This window comes from Equus asinus, chromosome 1 (genome assembly GCF_041296235.1).
Source record: "Equus asinus isolate D_3611 breed Donkey chromosome 1, EquAss-T2T_v2, whole genome shotgun sequence".
NCBI lineage: Eukaryota > Metazoa > Chordata > Mammalia > Perissodactyla > Equidae > Equus > Equus asinus.
This window is the reverse complement of record NC_091790.1, coordinates 30,537,661-30,563,193: the sequence shown is the minus strand read 5'-3', so window position 1 is coordinate 30,563,193 and position 25,533 is coordinate 30,537,661. Positions and strand designations below refer to the sequence as shown.

At 42.9% G+C, this 25,533-nt stretch overlaps 1 protein-coding gene across 2 annotated transcripts in view; it reads left to right on the top strand.

The window, feature by feature from the left end:
• FNDC1 (fibronectin type III domain containing 1) overlaps positions 1–25,533 on the top strand; it is a 96,837-nt gene that overhangs the window by 53,375 nt on the left and 17,929 nt on the right. For both annotated transcript variants that reach the window (XM_044761133.2, XM_044761134.2), the window contains exons 8-17: positions 798–985; positions 1,676–1,783; positions 4,598–4,786; positions 6,165–8,861; positions 10,263–10,363; positions 12,824–12,935; positions 13,882–14,283; positions 20,707–20,775; positions 22,214–22,381; positions 24,367–24,597. In XM_044761133.2, the coding sequence (XP_044617068.2) occupies positions 798–985; positions 1,676–1,783; positions 4,598–4,786; positions 6,165–8,861; positions 10,263–10,363; positions 12,824–12,935; positions 13,882–14,283; positions 20,707–20,775; positions 22,214–22,381; positions 24,367–24,597 (4,265 nt within the window). The remainder of the gene's footprint in view (positions 1–797; positions 986–1,675; positions 1,784–4,597; positions 4,787–6,164; positions 8,862–10,262; positions 10,364–12,823; positions 12,936–13,881; positions 14,284–20,706; positions 20,776–22,213; positions 22,382–24,366; positions 24,598–25,533) is intronic.

Here is a 25,533-nt window from a genome sequence, read left to right as displayed (position 1 = left end):
ATCCTGACTTATTAAATATCATAATGAATAGTACAATTTTAATGCATCCAGTGCTTTCTACTGCAAGGCAACCTCAAAGAAAATTTCTTGGAAAAGACATGCAGTACATGACATTTGCATGTCTTAGAGTGTTGATCATGTCTTCTACCTGGGGTGGTTGAATATGACCATGTTAGCTCACACCATGTTTCTCTAATCACACTCTAGATAGATAATCACACACTAGAGAGGTCCTTTTATAAACGACTCTATCCTGCTGTTTGTTACACATTTTGCTTCTTCTCATAAGGTGATAAGTCTACTCAAAACCACATGTCGCCTTTCCTCGAGAACTTATAAAAAACATACCTGCTTTGGCATGAAATGAGTCTTCTTGTCTTTCTTTTCTGGAGAGCCAAGCTATCTTGGGCCAGTTCTGGTTCTTAATATTGCCCTCTCTACACCACATACATACACATCCCTACACAAACATGCACACACACGTCTCATAAAGGTTGTCCCCCTTCTATCCCTTTCCTTCTTAGTCTCTGCTTGATGTTTTGAGCAGTAAGACTTTTGGGTCTTGAAAAGACACCAAGCTCCATCTTTTCTGGTCGACTTCAGACATCTTTCCCTGGATCTTAAGTAGGTTCTTTCAGTCCATAACATAGTCAGAAGTTTAGATTCTTCTCCTCTTTGGTTACTTTGCTTACCTCCAAAAGCCATCACTTATGGGGAAGGAAAACCAGCAAGGAATCTAATGTTCAGCTGCAGAGAATTGTCGACTGGGTGCATTGATGTCTTGTCGTTTCTTGTAGACAGTACACTGTGCGCTATCGCGAGAAGGGAGAATCAGCCAGGTGGGATTATAAGCAGATCTCCCACAGACGCGTGTTGATCGAGAACCTGATTCCAGACACCATGTATGAATTTGCAGTCCGTATTTCACAGGGTGAAAGAGATGGAAAGTGGAGCACCTCCGTCTTCCAGAGAACGCCAGAATCGGGTCTGTATTTAAAACGGCCTTTGGGTTTTCCATTTGGGAATTACCCCTGAAATAAGATTTAAAGACAGTTTAAGAAGCCAATAGTGATAAAGGCCAGAAGAGGCATTTTTTAAAGCAAGATTAACCTTAAATCTTGGAAGTGTTTCTACGTATGAACACAAAGAACACTTTCTTTGGGTCCAAGTTTTATCCTTCACTGACCATTTTCCTTAGCATGTTGTTCTGACATGTGGAGCACATGTGCATGGATGCCCCTGAGTAACGCATGGCTTGTCTTCCTAAGAGCCTCTTGTTTCCTAAAACTGGCATCATGTTTGATTTTGGGGAGAATTTCACACTGTATTCAAAGCTACAATTACTTTCTTTTAAACTATGTCTTTAAAAGCTTTATTAAAAAGAAATGTGAACTGGATTTTCACATTGTTTGTATATTTCACTATTCATCAATGAAAGAAATTCGGAGTTCCCAAAAGCATTTCCCTAGATATGTCTAAATTCACTATACGAGTTGGTAGAACTGTCGTAAATCATTCTGTGGCACAAAGAACAAGTGCAGAATTTTCTCTCACGTATAATAAAACTTAAGACAGTAGCTCTTTAATAAAAAATGTGTATGTAGAGACCGTATGTCATTTACTTGCAAAGATCCACAAGGGCATTTTTAAACCTTGGATCCTGGTCCTTTTGTAGCTCCTACCACAGCTCCTGAGAACTTAAACGTCTGGCCAGTCAATGGCAAACCCACCGCTGTCACTGTCGCGTGGGATGCACTGCCGGAGACCGAGGGGAAAGTGAAAGGTAAGAACCTCATTTCGTAAAGTATAAGGGCCACACGGGAGTGAAATACCCCAAACAGAGATAGTACCTTGACTCTGATCAACACTGGTTCTAACTGCAGGTTTAGTGACTGCAAAAGCAATAAGGAAGCGACATACATATATGGGGTGCTAACCCAACGGACAAGGATATTTCATGCAGGGTTTTCATTGTCAGGAAGATCCAGGTCGTCACGAAGATGACTTTTCATCTTCCCCATATGCAGACATTTTGGTGCTGCTCTCGGGGGGGCGTTTTTAATTGTGTGGGTGTGACATCACAACCTTTACCCATGTAAATGACACCTTGTTATTCATGCTCTGGGTCATTTCATTGTGCCAGTAAGATCATGGAAAGTAGGAGTGAGCAGGAGCCCTGTGGGGCCATAAATGTCTTAAACGGGACCATAAATATTTCATAGGTTTAAAAATCAAGTACTGTAATAAAATAAAATGGAAAATGGATTTTTTTCCCTTTTTATCACCCTTTTAAATTAATTAATTATTTTTTTGGTTGAGGAAAATGGGGCCTTGAAATAGAAAAATAATATTGTAAATTTTAAACAGTAAAATAGAATGAAATGTTTACAATTAGTTAAATTTAAAAATAGTCTGTTAAGAATATTGGATAAAAGGACAAATCATTTCTTTTCTTTTTTTTTCTTGAAGAAGATCAGCCCCGAGCTAACATCAGCCCCAATTCTCCTCTTTTTGCTGAGGAAGATTGGCCCTGAGCTAACATCTGTGCCCATTTTCGTCTATTTTATATGTGGGATGCCTGCCACAGCATGGCTTGATTAGCGATGTGTAGGTCCATGCCTGGGGTCCAGCCCAGGCGAACCCTGGGCTGCCAAAGTGGAGCATGCCACCGGCCACCAGGCTGACCCTCAAATCATTTTACTGTTACTTGATTTTGGAAGACAACTTTAATATGCCCTGAAACTTGAAAAGTTTGTGTAAGCTTAAAGAAATCCAGAAAATTATCACTAGTCTCCTTTGGGAATTTCTTAATTGAAGAAGTTGAATGGCTCTCTTTTGTATTCAGCTTAAGTTATCTTTGCTGGCCTATAAGGATGTCTTTTCATGGAATAATAGAAGTTAAGGGAGGTATACGTAAAATAGTATTAAATTTAATGCTTTTTTTACTTTCAAGTTTTTTTTAGGAATATATTGTACTGTTGTTCTCATCTTTACCAGTGAAATAAATCAGAAACAAATGAAGAGAATAAATCTTTAGTTGGTGCCTTTAATCATTCTTTTTATGATGATTTGAACATCGGCTCCTTCTGTATGATTTTTGTGATTCTGAAAAGGCTTCTGAAAGTTTAATGAAGACATTTTTTGGCTGACTACTTCTTTTAGTTATTAAAAAAATTAGTTACTGCCCTTCTAGTGACTTTATTACCATGTTACTTATTTTTTTCTTTCCTTCTCACACATCTTAGTTTATATTTATAGCTCTTTGGTGAAAGAAGCTCATGACAGTCAAGTAAATACTGCCAGAAATAATAGTAACTTTGAGTTTTTATGTCCAAAAGGACTCACATATCTTAACCCTGCTTAGGTAATTAGTGGTGGGATTGAAAATTTATAATTATACTGGGGCATTTTTCATGTATGAGAAATATAAAACATAACAGAAGAATATCCTTTGACATGGTTAAATTTTTTCCAGATGAATTGGATCCATAAAAAAATCTGAGTTACAAAATTTTATAGACAGTGGGTTCTTTTAATTCTTACTTTTGACCACCACAAATGACTAGTTTGTTCATTTTCAAAGAGAAAAGAATGCTGTTTTTTTTTTTTCAGACAAATGCTGCAAAAGCATTTTTGGTTGAAAGTTTTTTAATTAATGTCCTTTTTAAGGATTAGATGTTATGGAAAAGAAAAAATCTTGCATGTTTCCCTAGGAAGTATGATAATTGCTTGGCTTTTCTGTAACTCAAATTACCATTCTTGATAAGTCTTGTAAATCTCGCCTTCATTGGGAGGAAAATAGGCATGACAGATTTTAGTTGAGGCTGAAAATTATGCTGTAAAATATGGCTTCCTTATGTTACAATATTTCCATACGGGCATAGAGATATATCAGTTGCTTTGACTGAATTTGCTATGATTTTCAAAGTTCAACAGTATTATATGTTTACAGATATAGCCAATTAAAGATGGAAACATTAAACATCACATAAATCTACTACTTAGCAACTTTTCCCCCCAGTTTTAAACACTGTGAACTATCCTTACATGCATATATTCAATAAGAACTTTTATAATTCCTACAAAAGTGAAATTATATTCCTAAGATGGAATTTATTTGGCTTAATGTGCAAATAAAAATAGCCCAGATAAATCAAGTGAAACTCTTGAAGATGTCAGCAGCTACTCAGAATTAGTTCCTTGCAGCTGTCATTTCTTTTCCCATGGTTTCTTCAACTCAGGATGTATTAATTCTGTCATAGTAAATTAGTAAATAAATACAGTGAAGAAAAAACCCAAACACAGTGTAAATATTTTGGGTAAATTGTATGAAGATGGGGCTCCTGGGGTCCATATGTTTAATTCGCTGAAATAGAGAATTGCCAGCTAATTCACTCGCTAGCCCTGTCTGGCGGCCTGAATGAATGCTACCTCACCTTCTACTGTGTCTTTATGCTCCAGCTGCCGACTTGGCGTGCATGGCTGAGTATTAATTTTAGTAATGCACGTTCTAATTCATCCTGCCCATACAGTCTGTCTGCTGGACACAGGACTGTTTTCAGTTTCCTCCTTCCAACCGTCTGCCAAATCATTTCAGAATACGTTCTTTCATACGCCCCGGCTCTCAAACCGTTTGGAGCAAAATCCCTCACCTATCCTGGAGACACTACTTCTGCCATAGTGGATGGTCTGCAGCCTGGGGAACGCTATCTTTTCAAAATCCGGGCGGCAAACAGGAGAGGAATGGGGCCTCACTCCAAAGCCTTCATTGTCGCTATGCCAACAAGTAAGCATTGTGTATTTGTGGCTCTCTTTACTACTGCTAATTGTGGTGTGTTACTTTGAATCGTGCTCTTGGGTTGAGAACTGCTCCGCGGGTGATTTTTTTGGGCTAAGTTTGCAGATTGATTTCCCAGATAATTTTTGGGGTCCCTTTAGAAATTAGTCTCCCCAAAGACTAAAATGATATTGATTGCTAATAACATTCATTACTATTACAACAGCAGGAACGTATTAATTATGGGGTTAATGTTATGTCCCTGTGTAATTTGGGGTTTATGATGACGGGGAAAGAACATTTTTACAAGTGTAATGTGACGTTTTTAATTGTTAACTCTTCAATTTCTACATAGCATTAAAATTTTTTAGTTTGTATTCCATTATTTTAGAGGGCAACTTTACTCAGAAGAATCTCCGTTACCTTGTTTATCTGATCAGTATCAAAACCAAGCAGGTTAATAAAATCCAAAATTGGAGTGGGGTGTTTGTAGACTGTGGTTTCTTTTCTGCTTCCCCACATTTACAGCAGATATTGGTAGCTGTCTCCTTCATTACATACTGTGAGGATCCACAGTATAGCTCAATATGAAACAGTTCTGTCCTGGAAGAAACTGAAATTGACGAAGTTTGCTCCTTCGGGATTCCCATTGCTATATAAATTCCCCTCCCCTTACAGCATCCCTTTCTGCATTCAATTCTGCTCTCCAGAAAGGGAAAATTGTAGGGTACACATAATATAATGCTTCACCTACCCTAGGAGTCTTTTTATTTTAGGCCTTATTTTGGAATTACAAATGTATCCATTATTAAAGGGATTTTCATCAAGAAGGAAGAAGCAAGTAAGGACATATTGGGGCAATAGGGAACTCTTTGTAATGCCTCAAAAATTACAAATTTGTTACTCCAGTTACTTGCAAGCCACACACAACACATCTCCATATAATTTTGAGTATAGATCATTCAGCATTTTACACCAGTCTCATGTGTACTTCTTGCCTACATTGTTAAGAATGGCTGTAATGCATTTGTAATGTCCTGACAGTTATATTAAAAAAATCCTACATAAGATTTTACATTTACAAAATCCATGAATTACTTCAAAGTACCCACTTCAGAATTCCTTCAAATAAGCTGACATAACCTGATTCAATTTACAGAAATTCAATACACATATTTTCTAGGCCTATATCTGTTACTTAAAGCCAAACAGAACTTTAAAAGGAGATTGCTATAATTGGGGAAATAAATGTGCAATGTCCAGAGAATGAGAAATTATCAATTATAACTACTAATTTTCAATGCCTCCATACTGCCATTTAAATACTTTCTGTTGCACAGCGTTCCAATTTCTTCTTTGACAGCAAATTCTTTAAAATCTATTACAGCCCCGACCAGTGCGTCTGATGTTCAGCGGAAAGCAAACACAGAGGATAATTCCAAACCTGAAAAACCCGAGCCTTCTGCACCTTCTCCGAAAGCTCCAGCATCCTCAAAACACACTCATTTGCCTGTTTCTCCCCGAGGCAGAAATGTCAAGAATCCACTTCTTGACTTGAAGAACAAAATACTGGCTAACGGTGGGGTGCCCAGAAAACCCCTACTTCCCCCTAGGAAGCCTGAAGGGTTGGATCTTCAGTCCACAGAACTCACTGATGACGAGGAACTGGAATCCCGAGCGGACCCACCAACATCACCCTCGGAGATTCAGGACCAGAAGCCACAGCAGAGGCCGCCAATTAGATCTGTCCACCCGGTCTTTGCTCCTGGAAGGACTCCCGTGAGAGCCCGAATGCCAGTACTGCCCCGAAAGGAAAGTGTAGATAAGCGTGGCTCCTTACTGGCCTCCCACCCTCGTCCAGGGGCATCCCCATCGGCCTCGGCCTCTTCTGTCCCCCAGCCCACGGAGGGCAGCCCTCACCGCCCTTCAGGGAGACCCTCTACCCACCTGCCTTCCAGCTCTTTTGACAATGACTCCCTGGGCCAAGAGGAGGAAGAACCAGCCGCAGGCTCCCCCCACCCCAAGGAGGCGGTCTCCCAGCAGCTGCCTCTCAAGAGCGCAGCCCACTCGAGGCCGGCCCTGCCGTCCAGCCGCCAGTCGGCCTGGAACGCCATGCGGGACAGGAGCTCCGCGCACCACAGCGCAAAACCAGCCTTGCCAGCTCGGAGGGCACCCTATTCTGAGGATGCGGAGGAAAATTCGAGTGCTCCAGTCCCACCCTCGAGACTTTCTCCACCCCATGGGGGGTCATCTCGGCTGCTGCCCGCAGAACCACACTCCCGCTCTCCGCTCTCCAGGGGCTGGAAGGATGGGCATTATGCCGCAGCCGCCAAGTCCAATGCGCCATCACGGCCTTCCAAGTTTCCCTCGGTCTCTTCTCGTCTCTCCTCCAGGACACAGGTCTCTGAGGGAGCGGATGCGTCTGATGGCGATGGCGATGGCGACAATGATGCAGAAGCTAAAGGGAGGCAGACTGAGGCCACGGCTCCCACGTTTCGAACCCGGCTGCCAGCAGGTCCTCCTGTCTCTGGACATTTCAGTTTGCTCAGAAACAGGCCTTTTGCTGCCCACGGCAGATATCCAAACAGGTTTGGCAATGGCCGAGGACCCCGGTTTCAGCCCTCCAGCCCCCCACCACCCACCGTGTCCCCCCGAGTTCCCTCGAGGGTGAGTTCTCACCCAGCTTCTAACCATAGGCGTGGCTCTAGTACCCATGAAGACAGTGAAGAGAGGGAGGCAGAAGATGAAAAGCCGCTTCCTGCCACCGTGGTGAATGACCACGTGCCTTCCTCCTCCAGGCAGCCTGCCTTCCGGGGCGTGGACCACCTAAGAAGAGGCCCCCAGAAAGGGACGAACCTTCTGCGGAAGGAGTCGGTGGCAGAGAACCCCAAAGCTGCGGGAACTTGGGCAGGTGCGCATCCTCAGGGCAAAGCTGAGTCGAAGGCGCAGGATGTTCAACAGAGCACCGACGTGGGCGCGGAGGGCGGGTCTCGCAAAACGCAGCTGTCCCCTGCTCCGCCGCCCGTGGCACGGTCACAGCACCACCCCGGATCCAGCGTGCCCAAAAGGATGGGTGCTGGGGCTGCCGCTGCGGAAAAGCAGCCTTCTTCAGCGATCTCCGTGTCGCAGCAACAGCCCCGCGGCCCCCAGGGCAAGGAAGTGGGGCGTGCGCCTTCCAAGCCTGCACTCCCCCAGGCTGGGCGTCCCCACCCCACGTCGCAGGGAAGCGCCTCCTTCTCCGATCCTTACGCGTCCAGAGACAGTCAGTCCCCCCACGCAGCAAACTCCCGAAGGGTGCGCCCCACGTCTCCCCAGAATCAGAACGGGGATGGCGACAGCAGATATGGCGAAAACCAGGAGGACAGCACAGAGGCAGAGGCCCGAGGTGTCCGGGCGCCCGCGCCCCCGGCCCGGGCTAAGGAGGCCACCCTGTCCCTTCCCAAGCACCGCCAGGTGGAGACTCAGCCAGGAAGCGCGGGCGACAGTCACCTCCGCAGACCCCCAGGCTCCTCCCCGAGGCCCGGCAGCCCCCACCCCTACGCCCACCCCAGGGTCCCGGGCAGAGCAGGGCCCCAGGCCACGCCGTCCAAAAAGGAGTCGCTGTCGTCTAAATCTCAGCAGTCGGTCTCAGCCGAGGATGATGAAGACGCGGGATTTTTTAAAGGAGGAAAGGACCAGGACCTTCTGTCTTCCTCTGTTGCAAAGTGGCCCCCCTCCTCCAGCCCCAGGGGCAGCAAATATGCGGATGGGAAAATGGCCAAAGAGAAGACAGAGCCTACCCTTGTGCTTGCGCCTCCCAGAGTGAGCTCCTCCCAGGAGGACAACGACACCCCAGTGAAGCGTCCTCTTTCTCCGCCTTCAGGCAGCTCCCCGAGAGCCCCGCACCTGCCGCCCAGACAGCCCCCGCGCAGCCCTGCCACCCTAAGCCCCACGGTGGGCACGCCCGCCTGGGCGCGGTACACCACCCGTGCGCCTCCTGTCTATTCTTCCACCACCCCTATGCTCTCCTTGCGCCAGCGCATGATGAACTCGAGATTCCGGAACCCTCTCTCACGCCAGCCTGTGAGACCCCCTTTCAGACAAGGTAATTCGTTTTCAGTCGCTTACCATTTTCTCTACAGTTCTCAGTAGTGTCCATAGCAATGCCCGAAAGGATTTTATTTTGTTGAGCATCTCCTATCCACTCTGTCTAAGCACCGTGTTGAGAGCTTTGCAGATGCAACATGATTTCATCCTTTAACCATCTCCTAGCGTTTGCGTTGTTTCGCCTGGTTTTCAGGTGAAGAAGCTGGCGCTTGGAGATCTGAGTGGTTCCCCCGAGGTCAGACAGCTATGAAGTAAGTGGCAGAGCTGCCATTCCAGTCTGGAACAGTAATTCTACAGCCCTCTGCCGTTCCATTGTCCCATGTCGCCTCTTTGAATCCTTAACATAGATGCTCTTAATCTGTGAAAATGTGTCACAGCCGCAATGGCAAACTCAGGTTCCTGTATTTTAGGTTCTGTTTAGTTGCTCACGTGCCAGCATATTTTAAAGGAGTGGCAGAAAGGAATACAATACCTTGTAGGCTGGATCTTGTTCTCGTTGATCCTGTGTATGAAACCCTCCGCTGAACATCCCCTGGGACAAACTCAAATGTCTTGGGTGTGGATTGCTTAGACATTGCAATCAGTGAGTGTTGTTCAAAATGTCCAGAAAATGCATGTTAAAGACGGTTGTCACACAGAGGAGTAACAGGCAAGAAACTCAGTATTTGATTTTCATTAACTATTTGAATGAGAGAAATAAGTCTCTGACCTCCAAATAGTTGTCAGAGAGCTCAAACGCTTTATCCCTGGGCAAGACTGGATCACAGAAGGCTCCCAGTGGAGGCCACCTACGAACTAGCTGATCAGAAATGGCACGAGATGAAGAGAAAGGGCAGAGGAAGCAACAGACAGAAACAGAAACTGGCAGGGCGGCTAACTGGACCCTCTGTTTTCTCTCTGAGCAAATGCTTCTCAAGCAACCCCACAGAGTTCAGCAAGCTTCGAGTCAGCGCTGTGCAGTTACGCTTGGCAATTGATGATTGGGACCTGAGTCAGCTAGAAATAGAAATAATCTGCTGAGAAAAGCAGGACAGCAGCTACTACATTTAGAGATAATTTTCTCCATCCTTCCAACTCTCCCTCCCTCCACTTCCCAACTGGCAAAAATAAAACTACAGCTACTGCTTTCTCTGGAAAATTTACTTAATGCTGAACACTCTCATTCCCCTAATATTGTCAGGAAACTGACTTTGCCATCTTCTTAGTAGACATTCATCTCTTTGTTGTGTAGAAGTCACAAGTCAAAACTATCATTATGTTGCATATGAGCTGTTGGTTTAAAATTCTGTTTAACTTTTCTGTTTGAAATTATGTGTTACTACTTATAGAGTGGTAGGAAGCCAACTTTCCAAGAAGGTTGAATTTACCAGGTTCTGTTATCTTCTTTTGCCCCATGTAGGTTATAATGGCAGACCAAATGGAGAAGGGAAAGTACTTCCTGGTAGTAATGGAAAACCCAATGGACAAAGAATTATCAATGGCCCTCAAGGAACAAAGTGGGTAGGGTAAACTTCTTTACACATACTAGTTGTTTTCGTGCTTTTGGGAAGAGAAAAATGGTAGACATTGTATAACAATAAATGAAGTGGTCTTTTCTTTTCTTCTCTATCTTTAACCACTCAGATGGCAACATACTTGTATACTGTGTCCTTCAGTACTCAGAAAAATCTTTGATTCTCCTGAGTAGCTAGTTTGTGTTCTAGTAAGTTCTCTAGCTAGTAGGATAAGGCATGGGCCCTTGCTTCTCATTTGCCTTGATCACACAAAGATATGGCCCAACCACAGCAATGGCACAGAATGTGATGCATGCCCTTTACAATGAGCTTCTATTTTCCCAGTCCTGAAAGCTTTATTTTATTTTTATTTTTTGTTTATTGTTTGATTAAATAGTGCACATGTTTTCTGTAAGTTGTCCAAATCCTTTGTCAAGGGAAGCAGGGTAAAAACGAATAAAGAAATCAAAAAACCCTGAATCAAATAGGCAATTTTTATCAGATCACCTTTTGAATCTTCCAAGTTGTTGGAAGTCGTTTGTATAAAATAAAAAATAAATATTACTACTTCATGTATGTTTAAGCTAAATGAGTTTAACTTTCTGGGGTTAAGATAAATGTTTAGAGATTTTTGGTGGGTTGAGGTTAACGGGCAGAACAGTTAACAGTGTTTGGGCTTTGAAATATTTCTTCAAAGAGTCAACACATTATTCATAGTAGAATTCCAAGTCAAAACTTCCCATTTGTGAGCCAGCCCTGATGGCCTAGCGGTTAAAGTTTGGTGCTTTCACTGCTTCGGTGGCCCAGGTTTGTTTCCTGGTTGTGGAACCACACCACCCATCTGTCAGTAGCCATGCTGTGGTGGCGGCTCACATAGAAGAATGAGAAGGACTTACAGCTAGGATATACACCCATGCACTGCGGCTTTGGGGAGAAAAAAAAAAAACCCAACTTCCCATTTATAACAATAAGGTTTTAGGAAAACATATTAAAGCACTTCATGAAATTTTCAGGCCCAGGTGATCTAAAGATACATCTTATCATTTCTCAAAGGAACAGAAATTTATAATAGGAAGAATGCATATTAATAAAGCAAAATATCATCATCAACAAATTTGAATTGAAACTGTATGGAGTAGACCTCAAAAGTAGGGTTTATATAAATAAGTTTTATTTAAATTACTGAGACAGCACCCAACCAAGTGGCCTGCTTGCAGGGGTTCTTCCAGTGGCCTGATCTTGCAAAGGTGTAGTCCTCAAACTTTAGCGAGCATCCGAATCATAGGGTGGGAGGGGCTTGTCAAATATGCTCTGGGGTAGGGCCAGGTAATTTGCATTGCTGATAATATATGATGCTCAGGTGATGCGGAGGCTATCGGTCCTGGACCACACTTTTGAGAACCACCAGTTTACAGCATGAGCTTGTTTCTTAACAGAGATAATAATAGCTTTCCTTAAGTTTTATAATTCCTCAGAATATGAGCTTTTTGCATGCATACAAATTTAATTACAAATTCAATTGTTTTTGTTATAGCAACTTTGATTTTTAACATTAACAGCAAAGCTCATTTTTAATACACTAGGAATACATGTTCCTTGCAAGAAGTTAAAACAATTCAGATATAAATGAAAAAGTTAATAAGCATCCTGGGGCCGGCCCGGTGGTGCAGCAGTTAAGTGCGCACATTCCACTTTGGCGGTCCGGGGTTCGCGGGTTCGGATCCTGGGTGAGGACATGGCACTGTGTGGCAAGCCATGCTGTGGTAGGTGTCCCACATATAAAGCAGAGGAAGATGGGCACAGATGTTAGCTCAGGGCCAGTCTTCCTCAGCAAAAAGAGGAGGATTGGCGGCAGATGTTAGCTCAGGGCTAATCTTCCTCAAAAGAAAAAAAAAGAAAAAATAAGCATCCCAAACCACTTCTCAGAGATAACCACTGTTAATAATTTGGGATAATATCTGTCCAGATTTTTTTCTCTGCAGTTTTAAGCTTATAGACACAAATGAATATATTTTTATTTTTGCAAAATAGTCCTGTAATCTGAGTTCACATCAGTATATATCAATATATGTAGAATTTCCAAATCCTTTTCTTTGCCTGCATAGTATTGCACTGTCTGGAATAATTTACTTAATCTCTTCCTTCCAGTGATGGACACTGAGGTTGTTCCCTTCTTTTCAGCATTACACACAATGTACTAACCAGTAAAAGTATTTTGAACATCTTCATATATTTAAGGAACCTAAAACAGTTTACATTTCTTATGGGTAAGCTATTACTATATGAAATATGGTTGTCTTACATTTTATTCTTATTAAATCTTATGAATGATGCTGAGAAAAAGAATGTTTCTTGCTCACGTGATGGTTTCCTTCTGTGGAAGCTTCATGGATATATTCATGTGGTTGGATTAATGTGAACATTTTGAAATGTCCAATATATTCTTTAATCTATATTATGGATTTAGGTTGTGGATCTCGATCGTGGGTTAGTACTGAATGCAGAAGGAAGGCACCTCCAAGATTCGCATGGAAACCCTCTGCGGGTTAAGCTAGGAGGAGATGGTCGAACCATTGTGGGTAAGTGAGAGTGGTTCTGAAGGTACAGAAGTGTCCTGGATTACTCTAGAAGAACACCTCCTCTCTACCTCTTCCCCCTGATTTTTGATGGGGCCCTTGCTCCAGTTACTTTTAGCCATCTGGAAAAGAATGCCTCAAAAGAGGGAGAATTTAGCTTTTTCCCTGATACAACTGTAGTTATACATTTTTTCTACAGACTCCCCCATTTAGAAAAGGTGGTGCTAGCCTTCGACTTCATTCTTGAAACTGGGCAGCCGGGAGCACAGATGGACAAACTACAGCCCTCAGGCCAGACCTCGTCTACTGCCTGTTTTTGTATGGCCTATGAGCTCATAATAGTTTGTACATTTTTAAATGATTGCAAAGAAAAAATCAAAGAATAGCTAATATCTGTGACATGTGAAAATTATATGAAATTTACATCTCAGTGTCATTCACAAAGTTTTATTGAAACATAGAAACACTCATTTGTTTGTATCCTGTCTATGGCTTTTTTTGCCCTGTGATGGCAGAGTTGAGGGGTTGCAACAGAGACGATGTGGCCCATGAAGCTTAAAATATTTACTCCCTGGCCCTTTACAGAAAAGGTTTGCCACGCCTGGTCCAAAGTAACATTTTACTCCTTAGGGGTAAGAATGAAGAAGAGGAAAGAATTACTTTCCTTATGAAAGACTGAGAGTTACTTCAGGGTAATGGGGCATATTGATGAAATATTTATATATTTATGTAAAGTAATACAGAGCAATGGACTATATAATAAGCCCAGGAATTTCTGGAAAGCAACAGATATTGCTACCTTGGCTGATATCTTTTTAATTATTTCTTTGCCCCTTACTGATTAAAATGTAGGAATACATAAGCTTCGAGAAGACACTGTTTTGCTTGCTTTTTACTTCCTCTGGGTTGTTTCACCTTGCTGCACAGCTTGTGTTTCATTTTATTTCAGATCTGGGAGGGACCCCCGTGGTGAGCCCTGATGGCCTCCCCCTCTTTGGGCAGGGGCGGCATGGCAAACCTCTGGCCAGTGCCCAGGATAAGCCCATTTTGAGTCTTGGAGGGAAGCCTCTGGTGGGCTTGGAGGTCATCAAAACAACCACCCGTGTCCCCACCACAACCACTCGACCCACCACAACTCCAAGGCCCACCACAACAACCCGGAGGCCCACGACGACCACCACACGCCCAACGACCACCATCCGAACCACTACGCAGACAACCACCACCAGCACCACCCCTCAACCCACCACCCCCATCCCCACCTGTGCCCCTGGGACCCTGGAGCGGCATGACGAAGATGGCAACCTCATAATGGGCTCCAATGGGGTCCCGGAGTGCTACCCTGAAGAAGGTAACCGCCTTTGTCCTAATGGTGGCCCACATAACTAGCATGCTGCATTTCCAAGTAGAGTCATAGAGGCTACAGGGCGGGGTAAGTAGGGTGCAGGGCGGAATGGCAGCCAGAGGCACGCAGTCCTGTGTCACAACTAGGGTTGTCAGATTGAGTGAATAAAAATATTGCATGGGACATGCTTATATGAAAAATTATTTCCTGTTTATCTAACATTCAAATCTAAGTGGGCATCCTATGTTTTATCTGGCAACTGTTGTCACAACCCAAGTCAAAAATTTAGCTGAAGCATGGGACATTCTTAGCTTGGACTAGCGTTTCCCAAAGTATGTTCTGCTGGATATTAGTAGATTAGCACTTATTATATATATATATTTTAAGAAGGTTCTGTGATTGGCTATGTGATTTAAACAAGGTTAAATGAATTTCTTACTGTTGGATCCTTCAGATCGTTGAATAGTCTCATCGTGAATTTCCAAGAAAAGTAGAGTTTCTCAAGCACGTTGGGTAGCTGAGCACTTTTTTGATCAGCTCTTCCTTTGGAAAATGCTAATCCTTGCTTGGCTGGGCTCTTGTGGCAGGAGGGGCTGTCCATTGGGTGGGATGGCGCCATTTCCCTGATTTGGGTTCTCCAATCAGGGCTAGCCTCTACCCCTGCCAGGTCTTCCTACTGGGAACAGCCCAGTCTCCGTCAAGAATGGAAGCTAGGACACTTTTGGCCAGGTCTTGGTGGAGCTGAGATGGCACCATCTTTTCTGCTCCGTCTCTGTCAAGTGGCTCTGGAAGAGGTCATCCTGTATTTGTGTCAGGCTCGGAGGAGGCAAATTCCTCCTCTTTCCCTCAGGTTGCAATGAATTGCAGGGTCGACTGTAAAGCTTATGTCTTTTTAAGCGAATGCAGAGTGAAGACCCTTCATTTCAGGAGTTATCTGCATGTGCTGAGTTCTTGCACAGCGTTGTTGACCGTGATAAGCCCAATGGATTTGAACTAGAATGCTGTGTCCAAAATGGGAATTCTGTTTGAAGTCAGCCCTTCCATGGAAAAATTCCAAATAAAGAGAAACACTGGATACGTCTAACAAATTCACACTAAAGAATAAGAAAACATACTAAAGAAGAGGATCCTTGGGAAGAAAGTTCTCACACCATCAGTGTACTCAGTGAGTACAAATGGGAATTTACCTTTGGATTTCTGGAATGAAAGTGTTATGTACTTTTCTTGACCTCTTATTTCTTCATACATTAATGTGTTTATTTAAAAAAATTGAAGTATAATTAGAATAGATATTTGCTTAATAGTTGGTTGTAAACAGAAGAGTGACTATTTTAGATTTGGTTTTAACTACTGTTATTACTAATATTTTGCATTTTCTTTCATCTGCTTTTATATAGGCCTGATAGCTTGTTCTTTTCTTTGTGTTTTTGGACTTCTATTTGACATGAAAATCAATATTTTTCTTGGCATTTTTGTTTCTTTGTGAGTCATGATATACATATGTGTAGTTTTTACTTCACTCATGTCCATTTTTCTAATTTCCTAGTAGCCAAGTATTGATAATAATTTGCCTCTAGGAAGCATTTTGAAAATAAGTATAAATGAATACAAAGTCTTGTGAAGGAATTAAATTTTGGGAGGGCAGCATGTCATCCTTAAACAATATTATAATGTAGTATAATTTATTATTTTAAAAATATTTCTATATGGCCTATCTTGCTTTTTTATTTCTGCTGCTCCACTGACAACTTTATTAAATATTTTCTTCCTTATATTAATTCTAATCATAGTTATTTTTATTTTTAGTTTTTTTAGTGGCAGCTTTATTGAGATATAACTCACGTACCATAAAGTTCACCCTTTTAAAGGGTAGAGTTTAATGGTTTTCATTGTGTTCACAGAGTTGTGCAACCATCACCACTAGCAAATTCCAGAACATTCTCACCATCCCTGAAAGAAACTCATAGCCATAAGCAGTCACTCTTCATTTTCCACTCCTCCAAGCCCCTGGAAACCACTTACCTACTTTCTGCCTCTTTGTATTTGTCTATTCTGGACATTTCACTGTCCGGAAATAAGTGGCTTCTTTAATTTAGCATAATTTGTTTTCAAGTTTTATCCACCTTGTAGAGAATATCTGTACTTCATTCCTTTCATTGCTGATTAATATTCTGTTGTGTGGACATGCCAAATTTTATCCATTCATCAGTTGATGGACATTTCAATTGTTTCCACCTTTTGGCTCTTATGAATAATGCTGCTTTGAACATTTATGTACAAGTTTTTTTTTTAACACCTGTTTTCAAATATCTTGGGTATATACTTGGTAGTAGAGTTGCTATATCCAAGAGTAACTCTATGTTAACTTTTTGAGGAGCTTACCAACTGTTTTCTAAAGTGGCTGGACCACCTTACATTCCCACCAGTAATGTATGAGGCTTCCAATTTCTCTCCATCTTCACCAACACTTGTTATGATCTGTCTTTTTAATTCTAGCCATCCTAGTGGGTGTGAAGTAGTATCACACTGTGGTTTTGATTTATGGCTCCCTAATAACTGATGATGTTGATGTAGGTATTTTTTATACTTTTAGTTTATAGGTTCTGAAAGTGAAAGTGTGTGTGATTAAGTTTTGTGTCTAGATAAGCCCTGATTTAGAGTTGAGTAAATTCATTTGATCAATCTTTCTTTATCTTTACCATTGGGACAATGATTTCATTATGAGGAAACCCATGTAGTCATTTAAAGAGGATGGAGTAGCTCTGTTTTTGTTTTCCTGGCTTTATTCATAATTTTGTAAAATAAAATGAGCAAATGATCATTAATCATACTCCATAATCTACTCCACACAGATCAGGTTCTGTGGGGGATGCAGAAAAGCAGATGGCACGGCGCTGCCTCTGAAGGGCTTGCCATCGAACTGAAATTACAGTAGATAGAAACAGCTCATCCTCTCCTCAGAAAACCAAATCGTTCATCCTTAAAATAGGGCAAAAAATAGGTTAAAGATCCTTTCACAATAACCCAGAGAGTTCTCCAGGCCTGAAGCCTTAGTGTCTCTTTGACTTCTTTTGCTCTTCCGTCTCCATTGTCAGGTCTCTTCAATCCCCACTGATTCTTCCTCCATCACCTTTCTTAGATTTGCTCCATTCTCTCCATCTCTAGGCTGGCCCTATTGGCCCAACCCGCAAATTATTATTCGTTATTGGGCCCCCTTACACCAACCTCCACTCACCACCTATCCAGATGCCCACCTCAGCACACATTTCTTGAACATTCCTGTGAGCCTGACACTGTTCTTGCCTTGGGAATACAAAGCATAGTCCCTGCTTCATCCATCATTGGAGTGGTACATGCCAGGGCTAATGATCGAGAAGGGCATAGAAGTGAGCATCTTGGGTGGGAATTAGCTTCTAAAGATGGCTTATAATTTGAAAATCAGAGTCAAAATTACTCAAAAATCCGATGCATTGTCTATAAAATACAATAGAGTTTGCCATTTCTTGGTGAACACCTTGTTGTGGGCTTGATGTGATGTGAAAAAAATGAATTCTGTAATTGCTATTATGACACTCGGGGCAGAGAAATGCTTTCAGTGAGAGGCTCTGATGTCAGCTGGGGGACTGTCCCAGGGATCCCCATCACACATTATCTACAGAACCACCCATACCACAGCTCCCTGCCTCTTGCTCTGCTCTCGAGTTTGTTTTCTCTCATGCACCTTCTCTGTTGTTGTATTAAGTATAGTTCAGTCCATAATGTACACTCACACATGCTGGGGCTCCACGTGTCCACAACCAGTATTGACCAAGTGACATTTTGGCCATGGCACTTTGCAGCCGAGTAGCCTGAAATGTTTGTTGCTGTGGCACTTATAACTTAGAACCTGCATTAGTGATCACTGGGTGAATACCTGACCTTCCAAGGTCTCCTTTCTGCCACCCCCATCCAGTCAACCATTTGTCATTACGTTCCATTGGCAAAAAGTCTTAAAATTTTGTTTCTAGCCCTCCAATTTTAAAATCTTCTTTTCAAATCTCAAAGTCTTGGCTCCTCGGGTCAAATCCTGTCCCCATTTTTCTTTAAGGTACTGCTTTAGAATAACGTTCTGGGAATAACTTTATGTCATGCAGTCATTGAGCTGAGTCAAGCAGTCTTGATGCCCTTTCTCATTGATTATGGCTGCCATACTTGTATGTAGATTCCTGTAAGCATAGATGCATATTACATGCTTGTTTCATGTGTTTTTCCTTTTACTCCTCTCTCTACACACACACACACACACACACACAAACACACATACACTTTTTTTTTACTTGATTTGACCTGCCTCATGAAATAATAAGCTCCTTGTGGTAGAGACAGTATCTCCTGCTTTATCTCAAATTCCTCACGGTACCTAATTACGCATCTTTGAATATCTAAACCATACCTTAAGCTATAGGCATTCTCCATTTTCTAACTGAAAAGTAAAAGCCAGTGATCCCTGTTTTTCAGGTTCCATTTCTCTGGCGAATCTGACGCTATCCTGTGTGTTTGGAAATGTTACGAGCCAGCTGAACATCTTCAACAATTTGTAACATGACTTTGGGGCACGTTTCAGAAAAAGATCAGTCAGTGTGGAAAACAGTTCCACCCTGGCACGGCTCTCTCTCCAGACAGAAGACACAAGGAGAATAATTGAAAATTCACTTGAGTTGGACCAACCGTACAATTTGCAAAGATTGTTGGCTTTCAAATGGCTGTCATTTACCTTCTCGCTACACTTCTACTGAGAATATCGTTTTCATAGTTTTTAAATATCTCTGAAGCTAAGGCTTTAACTCTTTGTGACATTTTGCACTCATTTTTTCATGACCATTTTGATAAACCACTCAAGAGAATAAACCGTGGTTGGTGGCTGGCAACTATTATATGAAGAGTTCGTTGGAAGCTTTCGACATCGATACTGACTTGATTTATAAAACTTTCAGTTTTACATAGTTCCAGTTGCTTCAAAATGGTGATCAGGTGGGACAAATTCTGATGGTCAGCTTTTAAAAAAAATTGTAAATAGGCTTCATTACATCTGGAAGTTATTTTTACGTGGAGTCAAGATGGTGCTATGGTGCCCTTTTAGAAAAATTATGCCTGAATTTATTTGGTCTTGAAAAAAGAAAAAAAGAACGCTAAATCACTCAGTAGGATGTTTACTTTTGCCAGAAGACTTACCTGTCACTCATTCAAGAAGTGATCCCAGTTTTCACATAGATGGCATCGTTTCTGTGACCTGCTACGTGCACCAGAGTATTTCAGTGCCTCAAGGAATGGCATTCAACACCAAGAATCCATGAAGGAAACGCTATACTTTTCCCTTTTCTTGCTCACCCTGGGGTGCAAAAATTGTACAATTTATTCATTTTCGACCTGGCTAAAAATAATAATGAAAAGAAATGAATCTGAGCCAATAATGAGGAAAAATAAGACTATGTTCTGAAAAGTTAGATTGACTAGGGAAAGAAAATGGTATTCTGGGAAGTAACGGCAAGATAGCCCCAAACTCTGGGTGGTGTGAACTTGAAAACTGTCTGATTTGAACCAGCCCAGAAGTAATTCCTGCTGGATCCAGGCATATTGACGTTGGAATGACCTAAGGAAAAATTATGTCTAATAGTTTTTCCTGCAATGACCATCCTGACCGCTGTAGGGTGGATAATAATTTACAACTTCTCTCTTGCTGACGTTCATGGCCTCATCAGAATGCACTCAGGGTCACCACATTAAGGGCGAAGCAGATGCCAGCGCACCTCACAGGCCTCTGGTGGCTGTGCGCTTTTCATTAGAGAGGGGGCGAGGTTAGCAGGGAGAGTGAAGCACAGGGAACACACCTGAGTGTGGTTTGCCAAGTTAGAATGTCGGAGGGGCAGGAAATTAACCTGCTTCTAGAACATTCGAGCAGTAAGATCAAGGGCAGGAAGGTGGGATGAATACAGGAGCTCACAGGTGGAGGGATTTTTGTCTCCCCCCAGAGCATCAACCGCCCACTCTGCTTGCTGCTTTCTGAGAATGCCTGTTCTCAGGCCTGTGACACCATGGCCAGGGGACCTTCCCACAGCATCCTGAGGGCCGCCTGGGCAGGCCCGGCATGTGGGCACCAAGGTGGTAGGAAGGGAGGTCAGAAAGCTCGCTGGGCTGGGGAGTGGAGTGGACATGCTGCAGAGGCGTCTTTCCTTTGATCTCCGGAGGGCATCTTGAGTGCCCCCTTCTCAGCACAAAGAAGAGAAAATCCGGGTTCCACCTCAGTGTCCTAATGCTCTTCCTTCTGAGAAAGCTGAGGAGGCCCTGGTATTGGCGACTTATTCACGCGGAGTGAGTCGCGGCACCGTTCTGAGAGACGGACTGAGAAGAAACCCTGGGGCGTTTGATGACCCTTTCTCCCCTCCTCCCTAGATGAGTTCTCGGGCCTGGAGACGGACACAGCGATACCCACGGAAGAGGCATACGTGATCTATGATGAAGGTACTAACTGACGTTAAACACGTTAGTTGGACAATTTCTTTCTCGATCGCAGGATCTTATTTTAGTTGCTAACTGAATGGGCGCAACCGCAGTTTCCTACAGGACTCTGCGCTGGGGGGCAATGCGTAGGGAAGTTACGCATTGGATTACGTTACGCAATACGCGTAGGGAAGTTACGCACCCTTCTAAGATAAATTACCCCCCAATACGTATCCGATCCAAGGGAAAACAGTGAGCTTGAGAGGCAACGTAGCGCCAGACAAGTCACCTGTGCTCCCCATTCTCCCCCTCCCCACCCCTCCATCCTCTAGAAATTCTGGAGCTGCTTGCGTCTGGGCCTCCCCCTTCCACCACTCTTTGTACCAACGTCTCAGCTTCCTCTCTTGGCTCTTCTCATTTTTCTTCTTTCCTTTTCTCTCCTTTTCTAGTTACATAAAAAAATGCAGTGCTCTAGGTGGGTTAGTTTTTCATCGTAGACTCTTTTCAAGTAAGGGTGAGTTTACAAGATTAAGAATACAAAATGCGTTGAATACAATCTGGAACCGCTTAACTCGGTAACTGGTAACGAATGCTGTTATTGTACTTGTGACTGTTCGGTGTGTCTTCTAAGTTGCCTCTGCAGTTGAAGAACTGCACGTTCTTCTTGGGGCGCATCTTGTCCCGACCCCAGCGCCACCTTTGACACTCAAGATGGCCTCCCTTTTATGCTTCATCTTGCTTGCTATTATCTGTAGCTCCAACGGCCGTAAATCCCAAATGTGGGAATAATATCACCTTTGATGCAATCATCATAAAGTTTGACGTAGTGGTTTAATCTCAGTTTTCAAACAAAAACTGACTTAAAAGAAAAACAGCAGCTGTCAGAAAGCGAAGGAAGGTTTCTTAGCACCTTTGAAAATACTAAGCACCTGTCTTATGATCTTTGAGCTGTTGTGGAGGGAGCAGAGTTTTCTTTTCTTTTTTAAATGTTAAAGGATTAGTTCTCATAATAGGATTAATCTCACCTCCTCCCCAGAAAAAAGCCCATGCACAGAGATAAATTCTTTTAAAATTTAGTTTATTTTCTGATGTGAATCTTCTATGACTCTAAAAGGGAAAATTATTTAGGTAAAGAATGGCCTTGGACCAGTAAAAAGAATGTACTAAACTGGATGAATTGTAAGGTTCTGTCCAGCTTTGATTGTAAAATCTCGTTTTTCTGGTCCTATGTGTTTCCTTTTTCCATCCCTTTCTTTTATCTGCAGCTGCTCTTCGGAGGGGCCTGAAATGTGGGGAAATGTTGTTTTATTAGAAACAAACTGTGTTTAGGCATAGCATTTATTTTAGGGTATATGTGTGCATGCTGTAGTCGAGTTGACTCTTAAGAAGGCATCTTTTGACTGCAGACAGTGCCCCTTTTCTGGAAGTGCCCACTTACACAACCTTCCTATCATTTCAGATTATGAATTTGAGACCTCGAAGCCACAGGCCACCACCACGCCCACCACCACGCCCTCCACCACGCCCTCCACCACGGCTGCCACACCCAAGGTCATCCCTCCAGAAGGCTCCATTAGTTCTTTTCCTGAAGAAGAATTTGATCTGGCTGGAAAGAAACGATTTGTTGGTAAATAGAACTTGCTTAATCAGAGAAGCATGGGGTTCTTAACTTTTGTTCTTTGAAGAAGAGCATAACTAATCTCTTGGCCTGGCCAGGGCGGTGCATTGGGAGCAGAAGCTTTCCCGGAATGAAGTTTCCATCTGGGATGGTTCAGTGAGTCAGTCCTGTTGAGATGCGCATTAACTTGCTTTCTGCAGAAGCCAGGAGAGGGAGGCATGCAGAGAACACTTGGCGTCCCTCAGAGTAGGGTTTAGAAAGGCTGCCTTGTGCAGACTAAGAGGGAGGAGCACGTAAAAATCATCAGGACCAGGGAACATGAGTATTTTTATTGTCTCTCTCTCTTCTAAGATGAGACTTACCTTAGGCCTTGCCTGCAGGTCGTTCAATTCTTGCTAAAAGATGAGCGGTTTACTGAATTGAACTACTGGTACTTCTTATCATACCTCAGCGCCGAAGTTGTTTTTAGAAATTTATTTTACTCTTTTTTGTCAGTTACTAAAACAGTTTCAAGAGGAAATTTGATCGCACTAAACTGTGTGGCATTCCCTCGGAGTTTTCTCTTCTCATGTCCTTAATGAACTTCGCTAATGAGACAGTTAGATTAACATATTACTAAGTGGAAAAAAGTAATATATTACTGAGTGGCGACAGGCGACAGCTTAAACTAATATCACACTTTTCTGCTTCCAAAATAAATGTTCTGCCATAAGCAGAGAACAGCTCTTGCCAGTCAAGACGTAGTATGGAGTGTGTGAACCACATGTACTTGAAGAACAAGAATATTAATTTGAGGTAGCATTCCTGAGGCCAATTCTAATGCTGGCTGATGGCATGTGGCGGCCTGGCCGAATTCACCAAATGTTCTGACTTTTCTCTCCTTGTTCCATGGCAGAAATTGAAAAGCTTTTTATTAGTAGCTGTTCCAAAGAACTCTTCTGAAGACAGAAAGGTTTACTATAGTCTGGCTATTTTTGTAATCTGTAACTCTATGAAGTAGAGTATATTACTCCCCAAAACTTACCAATGAGATCCATGGACAAGCTCTAAAGGCCTAACTTTATACAAATTGTTAGAAAACAGAGGAGTTAAAAATTGCTTTTAGTTCTAAAGGTCACTGAGAGAGAATGAGAATCTGGTACCAAAAGGTGCAATGGAACATTTAGAAAGTACTAGAAACTGTTACTTGGGAGCACTGGGAAGTCTTGCATATATAGAGCTCCAACCCCAATTCCTTGGCTTGTCTAACTTCTTATAGAGGGTATGTAATAAAAAGGGCTGTGGACTAGAGGTAGTCTCCTTACTTCATGGGCCCCCTCTCAGGGTCATTGACTCTGCTGGAACATGGGGCATCAGTCCATGCCCTGCCTTATTCCCAGGCCCTGTATCCACTGAGATAGTATGTGTAGAAAAAGCTTGAATCTGTTATTGTACTGAGCAGTAATGTTGTGGAAGGCTGCTCAGGCCTGGTCTTGTGCAGATATTCCAGAAGGTTATGGGGAGCCCTAAAGCCCCAGAGAAGACCACCCAGGACTAAAGGCTAGAGGCTGTCCATCTTGATCAGTGTATATTTTTTTCCAGTCCCAAGACAGTCCAGGGAATGAACTGTGTTGGGAGAGCTCTAGTTAAGTGTCAGCTGGGCCTGATTCACACTTTTACAAATGTTTGGGCATAGGACTGGCAGAATGCTGCAGACTTACACTACACTGATTATAGTTTGGGGATCATTCACAATTACTTGAGGGCATAGTCGTCAATGTTGATGGGGCAATAGGATCTTTTGAAACCAGGAGATTGAAAGACGTAAATGAGTGGATCCGTTAAGGAGGGGTAGGGATGTACTTCTGAGTTTGGCATCAGGGCTGATGGCCCTTGGAGCCTCTGTCTAGCAGGGAGAGACTGAATGGTGAATCTACTCCATGGGGCAGATGTTATGTTTCTGCCTCCAGGGAAAGATTTCAGCAATCCAATTGGGTATCTCTGTTCTTTTCCAGCTCCTTATGTGACATACCTAAATAAAGACCCATCAGCCCCATGCTCTCTCACTGATGCTCTGGACCACTTCCAAGTGGAAAGCCTGGATGAAATCATTCCAAACGACCTGAGGAAGAGTGACCTGCCTCCTCAGCATGTCCCCCGCAACATCACCGTGGTTGCTGTGGAAGGCTGCCACTCATTTGTCATTGTGGACTGGGACAAAGCCTCCCCAGGAGATGTGGTAACAGGTGTGTTAAGGAAGAGGCTCAAAGTTCCCGTAAACCTGTAGGTGGGAAATACAGATAATAAAGGATGGATGGATGATGGATGAGTGGATGGATAGATGGATGGATGGACCGGATGGATGGACCAGATGGATGGATGCATGGGTGGATGGATGGATGCATGCATGGATGGATGAATACAGATGTCTTCTTTCAAAAGGATGAAGTGTAGGCAGTAAGGGCAGGGTTGTGGGGTACTATGAAGAGCACTGGATGGAAGTCAGAAGTCTTGAATCCTAGTCCCAGATTGGTTTATATGACCTTGAGCTAGCTACTTCATCTCCCTGGACTTTGGTTTCCTCATATGTGAAATATTGTTACATCTCTAATACTCTGTAATCCTGAAAATGGCCAGGGAGTCCACATAACCACTTTTAAGATCAGATCCTGCAGCACAGGTGGTGAAAGAACTCCTACTTTGTGCTGCCCCATGTCAGAGTCAACCCTGGGATCATGACTCTGCCTCTCCCCTTCTTTCCATGCCTGCTAAGTGCTTCCAGAATAGTCTGGGTGCTCCTGAATTCCATATGTGGGAATTGGATGTGATGGAAAATGCCCAGGAGTCTTGAGCCTCCTAAGTCTTGGCCTGTGAGATGTTCATGAGTTCATTTGACTCTGCTAACGATATATTTGAGGATAAATCTGTCGAAATAAGTTCTTACAGAAAAAAATTAATATTTTCTTTGAATAGATCCTTCCTTTGCAAATGACTTCTTCTGGGCCTGCGAGTTGTATAGGAGGAAGGAAATGTGTGTCTGTGTCTGTGTGTGTCTCTTGGGACTGGGGAGCGGTGGTGGTGTAGGTTAGAGCTTGACATGTTATCTGTCACTATTATGCTGGTGTAGTTCATAGAATTCAAAATGTCTAGGCTTTTGCTTTATGTCCCAATATTATCTCTTA